The following is a 17,375-nucleotide window of genomic DNA, read 5'->3' as shown; positions in this document are numbered from 1 at the left end:
TCAGTCGCTGCTAAGCTGAAGGAAAGCATCGGAGTTACTGTGAAGCGACCCCATAATTTACCTTCCCGAGCCCTGCAGTTAGGAGTCCTGCACAAAGTTCCAAATCAATTTTTCAGGGTGAAAAACAAGCAGGCATCAACTTTCAAGCAAAGGCGGCAAAAGTTTGCCTTCTATTTTGTGAGGTCTCTAAGAGGAAATGAGGAGTGATGGGATTTCAAGGCTTCCGTATGTACAGAGAGGGTTGGAGTGTCACTTCTAATGGTGACGCAGCTCCCACTGCGAAGCCTGAGCTAGGAGAGCACCACATACGGGAACAATAGAACACAGGGGACAGGATATCACTTGGAAGTAGAACACATTTAACTCTATTATGCACTCTTTTGCTTGAGGAGATCAACATTGGACTTCTTAAAATATCAAACGGCTGAGTTTCATGTCTCCTGGCCCGGCGACCTTTGATTTTATGGGATATCCATTATCTGTGCTTCAAAGTCTGTGTCTCTGCCCCAGTGTTGATGTGTTGGATATGGTCAGTGTGTGTTCTTTGGTTTACACGGTGTGCCAGTTAGCAGTGGAATGATTAAAACTGTACCTGGGCAAACTTCCACAGTAGATTACAAGTACTGTTGTAAACAGATGATGGTGCAGAAGAGGACTAATGGGGTACACCACTGTCTCTGGATGTTGGCTAATGTCAGCTCGTCCTTATCGCATTATGTACTAATTCTGCTAGTGCAGCTGTCTTCGCAATTTCCCTCCTCTTTGAAGAAAACACATAAGCAAAAATAGAATCTAAAGTATTATATAGAGAATAAATTTAAAATATACATGCTGTTTTCCCCATGGAAAGGGAAGAGAAGAGGGTGATTTGGGAAAGCTGCAGAGTGTATTGCTTCATTCCCCTCCTGGAAAGGGCACAGAGAGTCAATGATGAGGCATTTATAAAAGCTATTGGAGCAAATTTTAATCTCTACTTTTAGAGGGCATTACAGATAAGAACAGAGGAGGAATCATGCTTTTTAATGTTTTAGTTATTTTAGTTTTAGCTAGACTTTCTTCTGGAGGTGATGTGTTTCTTAGCTTGTGTTTTTCTTCTGTTTTCTGTCTCTGGGGATTTGTCCTGTTTCTTTCAAGAGTTCACACAATTCTGCCTTTCTTTTCTGTTCCATTTAATAGGATAACATCAAAGTCACTATGCAGAGAGGGAAAGTGAACCTCCCACATCGACTAAAAATGTAGAGCACAAAAGGCCAGAAACTGGAAAGGAGTACCAAATAAATACCTTTCCTAGCAGTACATTTGGGATATATTCTGACCTTAGTAATACTAATGGGAATTGTATATGAATCTGTCTTGCAGTGAGATGAAAATATACCTCAGTTGTGCGTGTGAGGAGTTGATCGAGGGGACTCTGAAGTTTCAGTGCAGGAAAAACCCTGCAGATAAGCAAATTGCAGCCAATTCCTTTACATTGACCCAGTCTGCCAGATGCTGACAGCCTTGAGTTCTGTGTGTGGGTTTGATCTCACATCTGTTGTATTTCATTGCAAAGCTTCTGTGGGGTTTAAGGATGTCTCTGAAATAGTGAGCGTCAAGGCACACCTGACCCCTTCACGTGTTTCTGAAAGACCTCTGGGAACAGTAGATGAGTAAGGGAGAAAAATCTGTCCCTGTAGATCTCAGTTCTTGGCTGCAGCAGAGCTTTGTGAACAGGCTGCCCGGGGTGCAGTGGTGGAGTTTCCATCTCTGGAGGGGTTCGTGAAAGTTGCAGACATGGCACTTGAGGAAATGGTTTAGCAGGCACGGTGGGGTTGGGCTGACAGTTGGACTGGATGAGTTTAGAGGTCTTTTCCGATGTCAGTGGTTCTATGATACGTTGTACTGCTGACTCAGAAAGGCCCTCTGGGCTTTTCTCCAATCTGATTCATCCACACAGCTTTTGCTACCACTGCTGTGATTGTTACAGAGTGGCCTGAGCAAGTCTTTGGTTATAGGGTGGTGTTCTGCAACAGGAAAAATATTGCAGAGCTTGTGGTCTCACAGCAATTTGAGAAAAAAATTGTCAGCTCTTTGTTCACCACTCATTTTCAGAAATGAAAAGGTTTGTGCTGTTTGTTTTTCTTGTTATCTTTTTTTCTGTTTTAAAAATCTTCGTTCTCTTGCTGTTTCAAAAAAAACAAATTCTAGAGTAAAATTTCTAGTATGAACGTTTCTTGTTTCATTTATCCCTCATCAAAAGCAATCCAAAGGACAAGGCTTGGTTAATGGAGCATCCTTGGCCCAGTGCACGTTATCCAGGGAGAGGGAGTGCATGCTCACATTATACTCTTTGATACAAGGTTTCCTCTCTGAAATGGTAACTTCAGAGTGTCCTTTTCTGCTGCAAGGAACAACAGGATTGATACTTGATGTTGTGGAGCCCGCTTCAGTTAGGAGTCAAAAGAAAGGAGCTTTTTCACAGCTTGTGGGGCTGCATTCCTGGAAGGGTGTTCCTCAGGGTGCCGGGATGGACAGATGTGCTCATTTGTTTTCCCTCTTTTTGTGTTAAGGATGGACTCACCCCACTCCACTGTGCTGCAAGAAGTGGACACGACCAGGTTGTGGAGCTGCTCCTGGAGCGAGGTGCCCCACTTCTTGCCCGGACCAAGGTACGTATTGGAATGTGTTAACAGCTCTGTGTAACTTTCCACAGAATTGCCAATGTCACCAAAAGGACGAGGAAGAAGACAGGAACATTTCCGTTCTCCCAAAGGAAATGTTTTAATGGGTAGAATGATCCAAAATAAGGTTTTCTTACGTAATTAGGGACTATCCTTTCCAAATATGTGAAATGGTACACACTTCTTTGCACCTCTCTGTAATACAGTATCTCTAAAGGTATGTTTTCTTAAATCATGAGGCAAGACCTTTAGATTCTTTTGCTTTGGTTAAATTCTGAGGTTAGTTAATGGTCTGATGTTCCTCTAGATTTAACTGCATTTGCTGGAAGGGGAGGGGTGGACAGAGCTGTTGTCAGCCTGTACTCAGATGTTCTGTTTTCTTTTGCCACAGAACGGACTCTCTCCACTTCACATGGCAGCCCAAGGAGACCACGTGGAGTGTGTCAAACACCTACTGCAGCACAAAGCTCCCGTGGATGATGTCACGCTGGATTACCTGACCGCCCTCCATGTGGCCGCACACTGTGGCCACTATCGTGTCACCAAACTCCTTCTGGACAAGAGAGCCAATCCCAACGCTCGTGCCCTGGTAAACCTGTCCCACCTGTGTCGTGTTACAAAGCTATTCCAGGGTGGATGAGTAGCTCTTACCAGTAAAGCTAAGTGAAAACTGTCAACAAACCTCAGCAACCTTGAATAATGGCAGTAAGAACAGGGGCTGTCACGCCTGCTGGTAACCAGTATTGTGTCCGGTGTCATCAGGCCTAGTCATCGGTTACGTCCCATGGCTGCAGTATCAGGGCTGGAAGGGCTGTTTTGAGCTGATGCCAACATATGCAGTGGTGTTTCACTGAATTAATAGTTGAGTTTTCGGTACTGTGTAATGTGATACACAAATAATTTCTAAGCCTCCAGCTGAATCAGTAGGTTAATTGGCATGGAGAAAATACAGTGAAAAGTTCTGCATTTATCAAATTATGCCATTCACCTCTATTAGGTGCTACTTTTCTTTGTTTTCAAAATTCTGATGCTTACAGGCAAGCAAGTATGGTTCCTTTTGCTCACTGCTCAGGCCATTGTCCCCTCACTGAGAGAAGTGCGTCACAGTTGGCTTCAGGAGCGTGTAAAGCTTTCAAGAGGCTTTAATCTATCCAAAGCCAGACAAGCTTCCAATTTTCTCTCGTAGGAAGTGTTGCCATGAGCTGTTAGCTGGGTAGGAGTTAACATGCCAGGATGTTACACACAGTGGGGGAAAGAAAGAGACTGTGAACACCTGAGATACTTCTCCATGGCAGGAGGTTCGCCACTGCCTGCTGTATTCAGTGCCTCTGCAGAACTTCTGTGATTCTGTGAACTTCCACCGCAGGCCACTCTGATGCCTTCCCCATGACCCTGTGTTTCTCTGTGAAGGCTTCCCCTATCCCCTTCCTTCCTTACTTTCCTGGAACTGACATAGTTTTTACTGACATAGCTTTCTTCTGCCCTCTCATTTTTCTTGGCCTTTCTATACCCACAAATCCCATAACCTCTCCTGTTTCCTCCTGTTATACTTTTCTTGTTTTGTCTTTCTCAGTATTATGTTTACTTAATTGATCTTTTTTGAAGCTGTGTTCATCCTTCCTTTTTTTTCTTGCCAGTCTTTGATTATCTTTAGCTGTACTTTGTCACTGCCCACACATACACATGATGTCCTAGCCCCCACAGCTTCTTTCTTTCCTTCCACGACCAGAAATAGACCTTCTGTTCCTCCCCCTCCCTCTCAGAGAAACATCTGGAATACAAGGAGAACTCCCTCTGGCCGCTGCCTCTCTGCTCTCTTCCCTCCAGATTGTTTTTTTCCCCCCCTCTCTCTTGTTTCTGTTCCCATCAGGGACTTGTGACCTCTGGCTTGTTTAGAGTATTTAATATATTCAATGATGCTCGTAATTTCTGTTAGTGATAGTTTTTTTTCTGTCTTATTCTCTCCCCCATCAGAGTGCTCCTCACTTAAATAGAAGGAGCAGAGTTAAATCAACTCAGGCAGTAAAATTAAGTGGAAATACTCTGAAATGATAAACCTCCCTATGTAATATATTGAGGGATATTATGCAGGAGGTAAAATATCTAATGGTTTTGATTCCTTCTTTAGAAGTGGGAGAAGGCTGATAGTAATAATAGTAGTCAGCAGAATCCTGTCATGGAATAAAATTTACAAATACTGCATTTTCAGCTAGGTTCAAGTTGTTAAATGATTGGGGGATACAAGCACTATGTGAGTTCTTAGCTGTTACCATTTGTATGTGCTTTAAAGCACTTGCAAATCAACTAAATTAACATTTCCTTTGCAGAAGCTGACTGTAGAATTGTCTGTCATGTACTTCTTCCTGTGAGCTGTCACTTGTCAGTTCATTTACTGCTAGTGGATAGTTTAGCAGTACTGATCCTTTTCATTAGAAAATGCAAGTTATTTAGCATTCTCTAAAAATGCTGTCTCTGCTTTTCACTAAAGTGTTGGCATCTGGTGGATAATGCGTTTGCTGGGCTTTAGGCAGACACTTAACCTGCAGTAACTATTAAGAGTACATTAAAATCCTTGAAGTCAAAGCATATATTACAGAGTAGATTATAAACACATGCTTCGATTTGCACCCCAGTCTCACTGGATTGGTGTTTCCAAAGCAATGAACGTGTGCTGACGGTAAGCACAGCACTGAAACGATTGTCTCGCGCTACAAAATGTGAAGTTGTAATCTTGATTTAAGAGGTTTCCTTCCCCACTCCTGTTTCATTCCTGGCCCTGCCCCATTTAATTGTAGTCCAGAGGAGGGCTGGTACCTTGCGTACAATGTTTTGTGACTCAGCAGGGCAGGAATAAAGGAAGGGGGGCCAAAAATACTTCAAGAGTGAGTGCTATCATGAAACCATGGCTAAAGAAGTGATTAGTTATTGAAGATACCTTACAGAATGCCCACGCGCTGCCCACTACATTACAGTATAATGTAGGTTGATGCATAAATATAAAAATACACATAGATGCTTATATTACAAGATAGTCTAAAGGACAAAGGAAATAAGGTGGAATCTGCAAAAAGCACTCCATTCTTTTCCTGGAGAGGTGTAGGATATGCTCTATACACTTCAAAAGATATCAATTGATTTCAGAGTTCATTTCTTATATTTTCCTTGTGTTAGGCAATCTTGGGACCCACTTTAAGTCATCCTTATATATAAACGTGTGCAGCCATTGGAAGCACATACATACACGTGCACACACATACACCTGGAAGTCAGAACGGGCACATGTGTTTGATTTTTTGGAGGTGGAAGTTCGGTTTCTCTCCATTGCCTGAGAAGAAAGCAGTGGCACTGCTTTTTTTCTGCCTCAGGCTACTGGGAGATGTCTGTAATTTATAACCTGTTGTGCTTCTGGTACTCTAACGCTTCTGCTCTCCGTGTGCTGGCGTGGAGCTGTGTGGAAAGTGTAGCTGCATGTTTTTGACTAACATGACTGTCTTTTGCACAGAATGGTTTTACTCCACTGCACATTGCCTGCAAGAAAAATCGCATCAAAGTCATGGAACTCCTGGTGAAATATGGGGCTTCAATCCAGGCTATTACAGAGGTAGAAAAATGTTTCATATCTGACGAAACATTCCTTTTCTCTCTCCGTTTTTGCTTTCTTTTTTCTCTCTCCTATCCTGCCTCACTTTCCACTTGTGTCTTATTTAAACGAAGAAGCCTCTTCCCTACACCCGTGCAGAGGAGTAAAACTGCTCTTGCTTTGTTTCGCAGTCGGGCCTCACACCAATACACGTGGCTGCATTTATGGGCCACTTGAACATAGTCCTCCTTCTGCTGCAGAACGGAGCCTCTCCCGATGTCACTAACATTGTGAGTATGGCTTTGACTAGGATCATCCGTGCAGTCCTCCAGAAAGGGTCTGGCCTACCATGTAGCTCAACCAAAGGTCACATTTTTATGATGCTGTATGATATTATTGCATTTTAGGACAAATTATTCTAGCACCTTTCAGGGAAAATCATGATTGTATGTGTGTTTTATACATCTATGATTTCATGTGTTTTTCAACGGTGCTTGAGTAGGTAAAGTTTCTCCTAGAAACAGAGAAAGCTCACCAACTACATCCAGAACTGATGCTAAGCCAAGTCACGGGGAAGACTGTTTTTTCCATTCTGAAAGATGAAATTTAATTCCAAATGGCTGTAATTTCTGCTTGCAGAGCTTCACCGGCTGCCGTGAAACTGTGTCATTTGTATCAGTGAGAGGGTAGAAAATGCTTACAAGTTAGCAATTAAACAAAAGCAAAAATGTTAAACTCGAGATGTTCCCCTTACAGAGGAAATTCCAGGAACCTTTCGAAAGAACGTGCTTAAATCTAGAAAATGTGACCTTTGGGAGGTAACGCAAACTGCAGAACCTGACTTACCATAGAAATCAGTGTTTGTATACCAATAGCCTTGTTACCAAGAAGAACAACAATAAAAGGCACAGGATAGTTCTCTGAGCTGGGTTTCATGGATATTTTAATGTTGGAATTTGTCAGTATTAACAAATACTTAAATTAGGATCATTTTGAAAGCCGCTTTTTGCCAGTAAATAATGTTATAGATGCGTGTTCCCAACAACCAGAATTTAGTGATCTGGGTACACTGGGCTCATTAGTCAGAAAAAACTCATATGGAACTTGGTGAAAATATTAAGCACAGAGTTATTTGCTTACATCATTAGAACATATTTTTCTTGACCAAGTCTCTTACTGCTTTTTTATAGATGCAATCTTTATATGAAAAGTTTATTGGTGGTATGGAAGCCAAAGAGAAATCCTTGTGGAAGCAATTAAAAGTATTGTCTTCCCAGGCATTTATGTGCAAAGTTTAACACTTTACAGTTTGTGCTGTACAGGTGTCTTGGCTTTTCCTTGATATGCTGAATTTCCCTGTTGAGTTACTGTTGCCAAAAGCTAAATTGCTTTGCTGAGTCAAATCCAAAAGGGTCTTTGTAGAAAATTGATCATTAGAATGCATGAAATGTAAACCTTATTCACGTTTTAAACAGCTCATTCTTCAGGTAATAAAGTTTATATAGATTAAATTCTTTTTTAGGGTTTGTAGTTAAGGTTGTGGGATTTTGTTACTTACTAATAGGTGCTGGTTAATTTTAAAACCACAAGATAAATCAACTCCTGATGAAGAGGGTTTGCTTTAATTAGAATTTCATAATAGTAGGCAAGCTCAAGCTGCTTCTTTTCCTATGTCTAGATGAAGGACGAAACCCATGATTCTAATGCAAAAGACCTACACCAGAACATTCATTTTGGCCGTTTAACTTGATAAAAAGGGTAAAAGCTAGACAACAGAATATCCTCAAGCTCTAGAAGGAGGAGAAAGAGCAATTAACACAGAGAAGTGATCAGTCCTGCTGTGTTGTCCTAACATGACAAATAAGTACAGAGCTCCTGGTTGCACAACTGTCTAATGACTGGTGCCTAAAGTATCGGCTCCACTGAGCTGCACAGCGATTGCTGTGGTCCAGTTCAACCCCGAGCATTCAGAGGGCGCTGGACAGTGCGAAATTAAGCTATAAACACCATCGTCAAGGAACACTCACTTCAGTGTTCCTTTGCAAACCTATGCAGAAAATAAACACTTTGAATGTTTCATCTGTACTTCATCATCCCAGTCTGAAATTCCACATCACTCCAGTCAGTTTTCCAAAATTTCCCGTTCTCCTTCAAATTCTGTGGGCTATAAAAGGCCTGAAACTCACTCCATTCCATAGCCTGCAGGCAGAGCAAGGCTGCTGAGCACAGCTTTTACACATTCCGTGTGCTGGCTCAGTGGTGCGCAGCCAGAGCAAGGCCGGTTGCTGCCAGTTCCACACAGGGTGAAGGAAAAGACCATCTGGAAAAACGTCCCCTTCCATCTTGAAGCTCATGTGCCCTTTTTGCTTTTCTGCAGCGTGGAGAAACGGCGTTGCACATGGCGGCACGTGCTGGGCAGGTGGAAGTGGTTCGCTGCCTCCTGAGAAACGGCGCCCTGGTTGATGCCCGAGCCAGGGTAGGTGTTCTGCTTACAACTTTCTTTTGGCTTTCTCTTACTGAAAAGCATAGCTGAACCAGAGATGCAAGGGAGGAGCAATTTCATTGTTATTTATTCTGTTGATTCAATATTAAGCACACCCAAAACCAGTTCTGAAAACATAGAATGATAGAAGAGAATCACAGAAACACTAAGGTTGGAAAAGACCTCTAAGGTCATCCAGTCCAACTGTCAGCCCAACACCACCATGGCTGCTAAACTGTGTCCTGAAGTGCCACCTCTACACATTTTTAGGACCCCTCCATGGGTGATGACTCCACCACTGCCCTGGGCAGCCTCTGCCAGGGCTTCACCACTTTTGTAGTAAAGAATATTTTCCTAATATTCCCTGGTGCAACTTGAGGCCGTTTCCTCCTGTCCTATCACTTCTTAGTTGGGAGAAGAGACCGGCACCCACCTCGCTACAATCTCCTTTCCTGTAGTTGTAGAGAGTGATAAGGTCTCTCCTCAGCTTCTTTTTATCCAGGCTAAACAATCCCATTTTCCTCAGCCACTCCTCATAATCCCTGTGCTCCAGACCCTTCCCCAGCAGTAACCCATGTATGTGTAGACTTTCCAAAGAGAATGTATGTGGTGGGCTCACCCCAGCTGGCAGCTCAGCCCCACCTGGTTGTTCGCTTACTGCCCCTGCAGCGGGATGGAGGAGAGGCCTGAAAACGCAAAGATGAGAAAAGCTCTTGGGTTGAGATAAAGACAGTTTAATAGGTGAAGGAGAAAGAAAAAAACACCCCACAAAACCAACACACCCCCACCAGGTGATGTAAAGGCAATCAGTCACCACCTCCCGCAAGCAGACAGAAGCCCGACTAATCTCTGAGCAACAACTCCTTTAGAAAAACTCACCCCTAGTTTTATTGCTGAGCGTTGTGTTGTACAGTATGGATTATCTCTTTGGTCAGTTCAGGTCAGCTGTCCTGGCTGTGTCCTCTCCAACCTCTTGCCCATGCCCAGCCTGTTCCATGCGGGGCACAGGGAGAAACAGAGGAAGTCTTGGTGCTGTGTGAGCTCTGTTCAGCGATAGCTAAAACACTGGTGTGTTATCAACACTGTCCTGGTCAGAAAATAACAAAACAGAGCACCATAGGGGGGTGTTGTGATGAAAATGAACTCCCATCCCGGCTAGACCCAGGGCAACGTGCCTGACCCAGAGCGGCAATAGCTGTTCTGGCTGAGCAAGGAGGTGTGCAGCCGTGTCCTAAACCAAACAACAGAGGTTCTGATAGTTAGTGCCAGATCTTGAAACCGAGGGGACTGTTTGTGAGCGAGATACAGCTGTGATGTGTGCTGTCTGCTTGATAAAAGGAACAATCGGTGCTTTCCTTCATAGTTCCCTATTCTAATAAATTGCTGGAGCTCATTGCAAAAATTACCCTGCGAGGCTCCATTTTTCCTTTTTTTTCTACTATTGCTCCAATGATGACAGATGCATAGATTGATCTTTTGGGATGAATCGGGATATTGTGTTCAGGGTGGTTCTACCTGCACTAATTGTCTGCTTGATTTGAGTTGTAGGAAGAACAGACTCCACTTCACATTGCTTCTCGTCTGGGTAAAACGGAGATCGTCCAACTTCTGCTGCAGCACATGGCCCACCCTGACGCTGCAACGACTAACGGGTACACTCCGCTTCACATCTCTGCCAGGGAGGGACAAGTTGATGTTGCATCGGTTCTCCTAGAGGCGGGTGCCTCGCACTCCATGTCCACCAAAGTAAGAGAAATTTCTTTGCACCTGTATTCCAGCAGCACATACCTGTTCCGCAAGGAATGCACTTTCACACTGAGAAATTGAACTAGTTTGGGTGTTTTGTTTTGGTGTTACTAATCAACAGTGATCCAGTAGACTGACGTGTCAGAAATTAATCAAATTTTGACGTATCTGTCATCTGTAGTGGGAGTTTGGTTCCCACTGGAGTCAAATGCAGATTGTGGTAAACACATGCTCCCTGCATGTTTAAAATGTACACAAAGCCCTTGTTTCTCTCTTTCCTGTTGTGTTATGGGTAGGGCTTTTTTTGCCTGATTTTTCAATAAAAAGGTAATGCCAACACTTTCTAAATGAACAGACCTGCTTATTCTTCAATAACTTGTTGATTTAGATAGTAAAATAACTCTGGGCTGTGCTGGCTGAAAGGAACGTTCCTAAAACGTGCAAGTCAGCATCTGTCCAGTCACATCTAATGCTGGATCTATTTTTGGAGGCTCTATAAATGAGGTGTCATATGACACAACAGGCCATTTTGGCTGGGGTTATAAAAGAAATCGTCTGCAGAATCATTGTTTTTTGTTAGCCAAAATTGTTTACCAATAGATTCCTAATGGAATGATGAATGCGTAATAAAATAGACAGCTGTGAATAGAAGTATGTGCTAAGATATCTTTTCCAAATATATTGCATGCAGTGAAGTGAGAATCACTTAATTCTCACTGTTATTTTAGGTCTTGATAGTCAAGTACCCCTGATTTTACAGCTGGAGCTTAAAAGATATTTTTGAACAGTGGGCTGTCTTCCAGGGTTTAGAAGGCTAAACCAGCAATTTTTAAATTATGATCCATGGATTACTGGGAATGCTTGCTGTTCCCTTTTACCCAGCTGCTAAATCACATTAAAATGGCTAAAAATACACTAAGTACTTTCCTAATTTCCCATATTGCTTCATGGCAATTGCTTTAGTACTGCAGGAGCTATCTCTAATTATGAATAGGAGAAGATGTAGTCTATTTGACTCTCTACAGACCTGTGATTCCTGAGCTGAAAATGTTTTAGATTCCCAGGCATAAACACTTTTTGAGGTGGGATTAATGGAACAAGATGATAACAATAATAAACATTACACATCACTTGTGTATCAGGCAAATAGGTCGTTGTAGCTCCCGGGAATGACTGTCAGGGCAGCAGTGCAGTCTGCCACCTGCTGTCTTGCATCCATGAGTTTTCCTTATCAGTGTGTTTGTTTAAATTAAAAGAAGAGGCAAAGATCGTGTTGGTTTGACATCAGACTCTATAGGAGGTTTGGAGCTTTTCTCCCAGGATGGTGTTCCATTGTTGCTGGCAGCAGTTGATACAGGACATATTGCTAAAGCTGGCATCAGGAAACTAAAAAGTGCAGTTGGTTTGGAGTTGGAATTTGAACAAGTGCCTTCATTGCCCACACACGCAGTGCGTGTTGCTGGTAGAGTCTGTATCAGATAAGATGTCTGCCAGCCTGGCAGCGCGGACATAGGAAAGAATAATAAAAGGGACGGTGTTTTTCTATATTTCATGTTTCTCAAACTAGATGCCCTCTCTAGGTACAGCTATTAATTCTGCAAGGTAGAACATAGGCTAAAGAGTAAGTGCTTGATGTATAGTTCTAGCACGAAGGTGTCAGCATGACCTTTAACTCAAAGATCTGCTTTCCATCTTCTGGAATTTTTCAGAAGGGATTCACACCTTTGCATGTGGCAGCCAAATATGGGAGCCTGGAAGTAGCAAAACTCCTGCTGCAGCGTCGCGCCTCTCCCGATTCAGCTGGCAAGGTACTGTCGAGAAAGAAAATCAGTCAGCCACGTTTTGGCTTCTTCCTTAGGAAAGAACTCTGTGGAAGATGGAGCCTGCAGCTGCCTTCATGCGGTGGCTTTGGGTCTGTTAGGGTCGTCACCCCCCAGGATGGTTGTGCAATCCACGCTACCCAGTGTGTTGGGTTTGGTCCCTGGCAGGAGGGTGTGCTGCATGCAGCTCCGAGGGCAGACGTGTTTCTGTGGCTCAGCAAGTGCTGCTTCCGTTAAGCTGTTCCAGCTGTCAACATCCTCATGGATAAATGTGGGGGCAAGGCCTGTTTTCCCCCCATGTTGTGGGAATTGCTTAGTCTGGTCTCTGGAAAGATGCAAACCAAGCTGCAAGCTGCTGGGTTGCCCAGATTCATCCTCTTTCACCCTTTTTCCCCAAGGAGAGGCCAGTGATAGCCTTGCTTTCTATACCTTGCCCCACGCACTCTTCCCTGCACCGATTCCCTCGGCAATAACAGCTCTGTAACTGCCTTTACAGAACGGCCTCACCCCGCTCCACGTGGCGGCCCACTATGACAACCAGAAGGTTGCGCTGCTGCTGCTGGAGAAGGGCGCCTCCCCGCATGTGACAGCCAAGGTGAGCTGTTTGAGATCATCAACAGTAAACCCAGCACTGCCAAGCCCACCACTGAACCATGTCCCTCAGTACCAGGTATACACTTGCTTTGAAGCCCACCAGGGATGGTGACTCCACCACTTCCCTGCGCAGCCTCTGTCAGAGCTTGACAACCCATTCAGTGAAGAAATTTTTCCTAATATCCAATGTAAACCTTCCCTGGTGCAACTTGAGGCACTTTCTTCTTGTCACTTGTTGCTTGTTACTTGACAGAAGAGACCAGAATCCACCTTATTACCAGCGTCTTTTCAGGTAGCTTTGGAGAGTGTCTCTCTCAGCTCATTTTTATGCTTGTGATCTTCAGTTGTAGCTGGAAGTCATGTTAGTAGTGTGTAACATTACACATGGTGGGTGTATTCTGACCACAGATACAGAGAATTCATTCTGGGGTTAGGAATAGTGTTGTGATAGCATTGTGTTAGGTAAAGGCTACTAGAAGGGGAAAATAAGGAGCAAGCTGGTGCTGATGTCCTAATGTTCTGCCTTGTGGGCAGCTGCTGTGGTACATGCTGCCAAAACACATCTGTTAAGTGGTTAGAATCATAGAATGCTTGACATTGAAATGGACCTTTGCAGGTCATGTATTCCAGCCCCCCTGCTGTGGGCAGGGATACCACCCACTGGATGAGGTTGCTCAAAGCCTCATCTGCCCGGCCTCCACTACCTCCCTGAGCAACCTGTGCCAGTGCCTCACCACCCTCACACTTTTTCCTCATATCCAGTCTAAATCTCCTCTCCCTTAGTTGGAAACCATTACTCTTTATCCTGTCACAACAGGCCTTGCTAAAAAGTCTTCCTCCAGCTTTCCTGTAGGCACAAGGTTCTGGAAGCTGCTCTGAGGTCTCCCCAAAGCCTTCTCTTCTCCAGGCTAAACAAGACCAACTTCTTCTACAAGACAACTTCACTTGTAGGAGAAGTGCTCCCGCCCTCGGATCATTTTTGTGTTTGTGTCAGAGCTGGTGTTTCCATTGCAGTGCATGGAAAGCAGCAAAAGCTGCTGCAGTAGGATTGGTAAAGCTCCATTGAAAAAAGGCACAGACCAACCAACTGAACATCCCGAGAGACGCTGTCTGCCCTAACATAGAAATTTTCTCCCACCGAGCATTTTAAAACAATTAAAGGTGGGCAACTGTCTTAAAGGCAGAAAGTACCATCAGTGCCATTCTGCTTTGCTTAAATGGCAAATTTGATCAGAAAAACGTTCCTCCCTACTGCTGTTTCCAGACAGTGCCTTGACTGGCACGTGTCAAAATTTGACAGGCAAACACACCTCTGCCCATAGACTGCAGAAGAGCGTAATGCGAAGAAGAGTGTTTGTCCATCACGGAGGGTATCACCCATCACTCAAACAGGAATGTTTACAACACAAGTTATTCAAAATGTAGAAGTCAGACTGGGCATAATGTGACGGTATCTGCTGAAACTTCCTAGCGAGGGCTGGCAAGCTTCAGTGCTGAAAAGAACGGATGGACAAAGCAACACAAGCAGAGCCATGTGGGGCATGTCTGGCCTTGAACACTTAGTGAACTCTCATCTCTAGTAACACAACATAATAGTGTTTTATGGTGTCTCATTTCTTTCGCGTTAATGTCATTCTCATTTTGTTTCCTGACTGACGTTAGAATGGATACACCCCTCTGCATATTGCGGCCAAGAAAAACCAGATGCAGATCGCAACCACGTTGTTGAACTACGGGGCTGACACCAATATTTTGACCAAGCAGGGAGTCACCCCGCTTCATTTGGCCTCCCAGGAAGGTCACACTGACATGGTGACCTTGCTTTTGGAGAAAGGATCCAACATCCACGTGGCGACAAAGGTAACTCACTACTGGAGACAAATGCTGTGGGTGGGGGTATCCGGTACCATACAAAATGAGGCGTAGGAAAGATGTCACATTGTCAGGAATTCTCAGCTTCACTTACTTATTTATATATGTATTTGTGAGTCTGTAGAAGTGACAGCAGGCGGGTGAAGAGAAAAAGTGTGGAGAGGCCATCTAGGATTAGCAGATAGATTGATCAGTTAACTTTCTCAGGTAATTAAGAGCTGCACTGGGTAACGCACAGGAGGAGCTGCAGCTGCTTTCCATGACTGGAAGAAAACGATGTAATACCTGTCTCTGGTGCAGAGGTTACAGGACAGGCAGACCAGGAGAAAATTGTTTCTGAGCAGTCAAGAAGGCAGGACTGCAGTATTTTCTTGTGCTCCAACCTTGCCGTCTCTCAGGCGTTTGGCACGTGCTCCTGAAGCTTTACATGAGATGTGAAGGAAGAAGAATATATAATTCTGGAGTGTTTGGGTCCGTGGGTAGATTTAACAACACATATCAGAAACCTGGGAGCTACAGTCTAAAATCAGAGAATTGTGGAATCATGGAATGGATTAAGTTGGAATGGACCTCAAAGCCCATCTAGTTCCACCCCCTGCCATGGGCAGGGACACCTCCCACTGGATCAGATTCCTTAAAGCTCCATCCAACCTGGCCTGGAGCACTTCCAGGGATGGGGCAGCCACGGCTGCTCTGGGCAACCTGGGCCAGGGCCTCACCACCCTCACTTTCTTTTAAGATCTAATCTAAATCTCCCCTCTTTCAACTTAAAACTGTTTCCCCTTGTGCTGTCCCTAAATTCCTGGAAAAAAACCCACTTCCTTGCATTCCTGTAGACAAAAATAGTTCAGTGCTCTTGCCAGCAAAGGCGCTTTTCTTCATATATTTACCGTTTAGCCTTCTTTCCAAGTGGAAGAACTTGGCAGTGTCTGGCAAGTAACAAAATGACATTATTAGCAGAGTAGTGAGTGAGAAAAACCTCACTATGGAGGTATGGAGGACCTATCTGCATAGGTCACCAGATTTATCCAGGCATATATTTGTCTTATTTGCTTAAGGTCAAAAGCCTGCAGCTTTTGTTCATACGAGCCAAAATAGAGGGCTTAAGTCTCTTGTTGCCTGGTGTTAACGTATTGTGCCACCTAACCGATGAGAAAAAAGGTGATTTTTGTTTCTCATACAAAATTTGTTCCCTGCCTTATTCACTGGCCACTACTGTATGCGTGTGAGCGTTTAGTTATAGGCTGCATCCGTTTCCCTGGCATCTCTGAATGGGATATATATCTGGAGTTTTTCTTCATTTTCACTTGTCCCTGCTGTTGTCAAGGTTCCTTTTCCTGTATGAGGAGTGGGAAGTGCAGTGAACGTGCTTCCCCGATTTATTAATGGGCTTCTCAGCTTCCCAAGTGACATTATTGTATAAAATCCAAGCATGATCATTGATGCCTGAAAGTTTTACTCCCTAGTTATGGTGATGTAATTGCTTTGGAGCTGTTTGTCAGCTGGAACGGGAGAAACATCAGCTCTGCTTTGTTTTAAAAAGAAGCTATGGTTAGGGGTTTCTTCATGCTTCAAAGATGAGGAAGCGGGAAAGTCTAGATTTCTTTCCTCATGTTAAGTAGGTTTTATTCTTAGTTTTATCTTTATTTCACTTCCGCCTCCAGACTGGACTGACATCCCTACACCTCGCAGCCCAAGAGGATAAAGTGAATGTAGCCGAAATACTCACAAAACACGGTGCTAACCAGGATGCTCAGACAAAGGTAAATCATGGAGCGGCTGTTGTCTCCAGTGTACTAAGGATGCTACCATTGTAAATGGAATGTTCCACTGAGCTTGCAGTTTTACTTCTTTGTTCTCTTGTTGTAGCTCGGTTACACACCTTTAATTGTGGCATGTCACTATGGAAACATCAAAATGGTGAATTTTCTTCTCAAGCAGGGAGCAAATGTCAATGCTAAAACAAAGGTAAGGAATTTTCATTGCTCATTTTTGCTTTTTATTATAAACCTGGTAACCAAGCGCTAGGAATACAAAGCATAGGTGGTGCCTCTGTGCTAGGGAGCTCCAGTTATTGTGTGGTTGGTGTCAACACGGTGATTCGTGTCTGTAGTGGAACACCTTCTCTCTGCTACGTCCCCTTGTGCAATGTTCAGGAAAGATGTCAGACAACTCTTTCTGCGTATGAAAGAAGGAAACGGAGAATAAATGTCATTGTTTTTTTCTTTTTATTTCAAACTAACAAACTCGAGCTTGTGTCTCATCTCACTCACACTTGGTTTGCACCGGTGTAATAATGGTGTGCTGCCAAAGCAGTCACTACCAATTCAGACACTGAGGGTGATGCCAAGCTCTCCCCAGCCTGCCAGGAGAAGAGTGAGAAGAGAACTACGTCTGCAGGAAGCGTGGGTGCTGTCACTTCGGGAGAGGAAACAGCTGTGCTGGGGGAATGCAGGTTACTTAGACAGGTTGGGATTTTTTTGAGAGGAACCTGGATACACTGTCACCAACCACTTATACTGGAATGGACCTGACTGCCCATAGCCAAAGTCTAAATGAAATCTGCTGGCTTCAGTGGTTTCTTCCAGTGTAAACTGGTGAGCACAATGCTGAATGTGAGG

At 43.9% G+C, this 17,375-nt stretch overlaps 1 protein-coding gene across 11 annotated transcripts in view; it reads left to right on the top strand.

Annotated features, from left to right (window-relative positions):
* Positions 1 to 17,375, top strand: part of ANK2 (ankyrin 2) — a 204,382-nt gene that overhangs the window by 110,011 nt on the left and 76,996 nt on the right. For 9 of the 11 annotated variants that reach the window (XM_054066109.1, XM_054066119.1, XM_054066110.1 and 6 more), the window contains 11 exons: positions 2,550 to 2,648; positions 3,052 to 3,249; positions 6,163 to 6,261; positions 6,432 to 6,530; positions 8,618 to 8,716; positions 10,271 to 10,468; positions 12,178 to 12,276; positions 12,785 to 12,883; positions 14,545 to 14,742; positions 16,419 to 16,517; positions 16,624 to 16,722. In XM_054066109.1, coding sequence (XP_053922084.1) covers positions 2,550 to 2,648; positions 3,052 to 3,249; positions 6,163 to 6,261; positions 6,432 to 6,530; positions 8,618 to 8,716; positions 10,271 to 10,468; positions 12,178 to 12,276; positions 12,785 to 12,883; positions 14,545 to 14,742; positions 16,419 to 16,517; positions 16,624 to 16,722 — 1,386 coding nt within the window. The remainder of the gene's footprint in view (positions 1 to 2,549; positions 2,649 to 3,051; positions 3,250 to 6,162; positions 6,262 to 6,431; positions 6,531 to 8,617; positions 8,717 to 10,270; positions 10,469 to 12,177; positions 12,277 to 12,784; positions 12,884 to 14,544; positions 14,743 to 16,418; positions 16,518 to 16,623; positions 16,723 to 17,375) is intronic. The other 2 variants (XM_054066117.1, XM_054066120.1) reach the window with 1 other exon arrangement.

This window comes from Cuculus canorus, chromosome 4 (genome assembly GCF_017976375.1).
Source record: "Cuculus canorus isolate bCucCan1 chromosome 4, bCucCan1.pri, whole genome shotgun sequence".
Taxonomy (NCBI): Eukaryota; Metazoa; Chordata; class Aves; order Cuculiformes; family Cuculidae; genus Cuculus; species Cuculus canorus.
The sequence above is the reverse complement of the archived record's forward strand: the minus strand, read 5'-3'. Positions and strand labels throughout refer to the sequence as shown.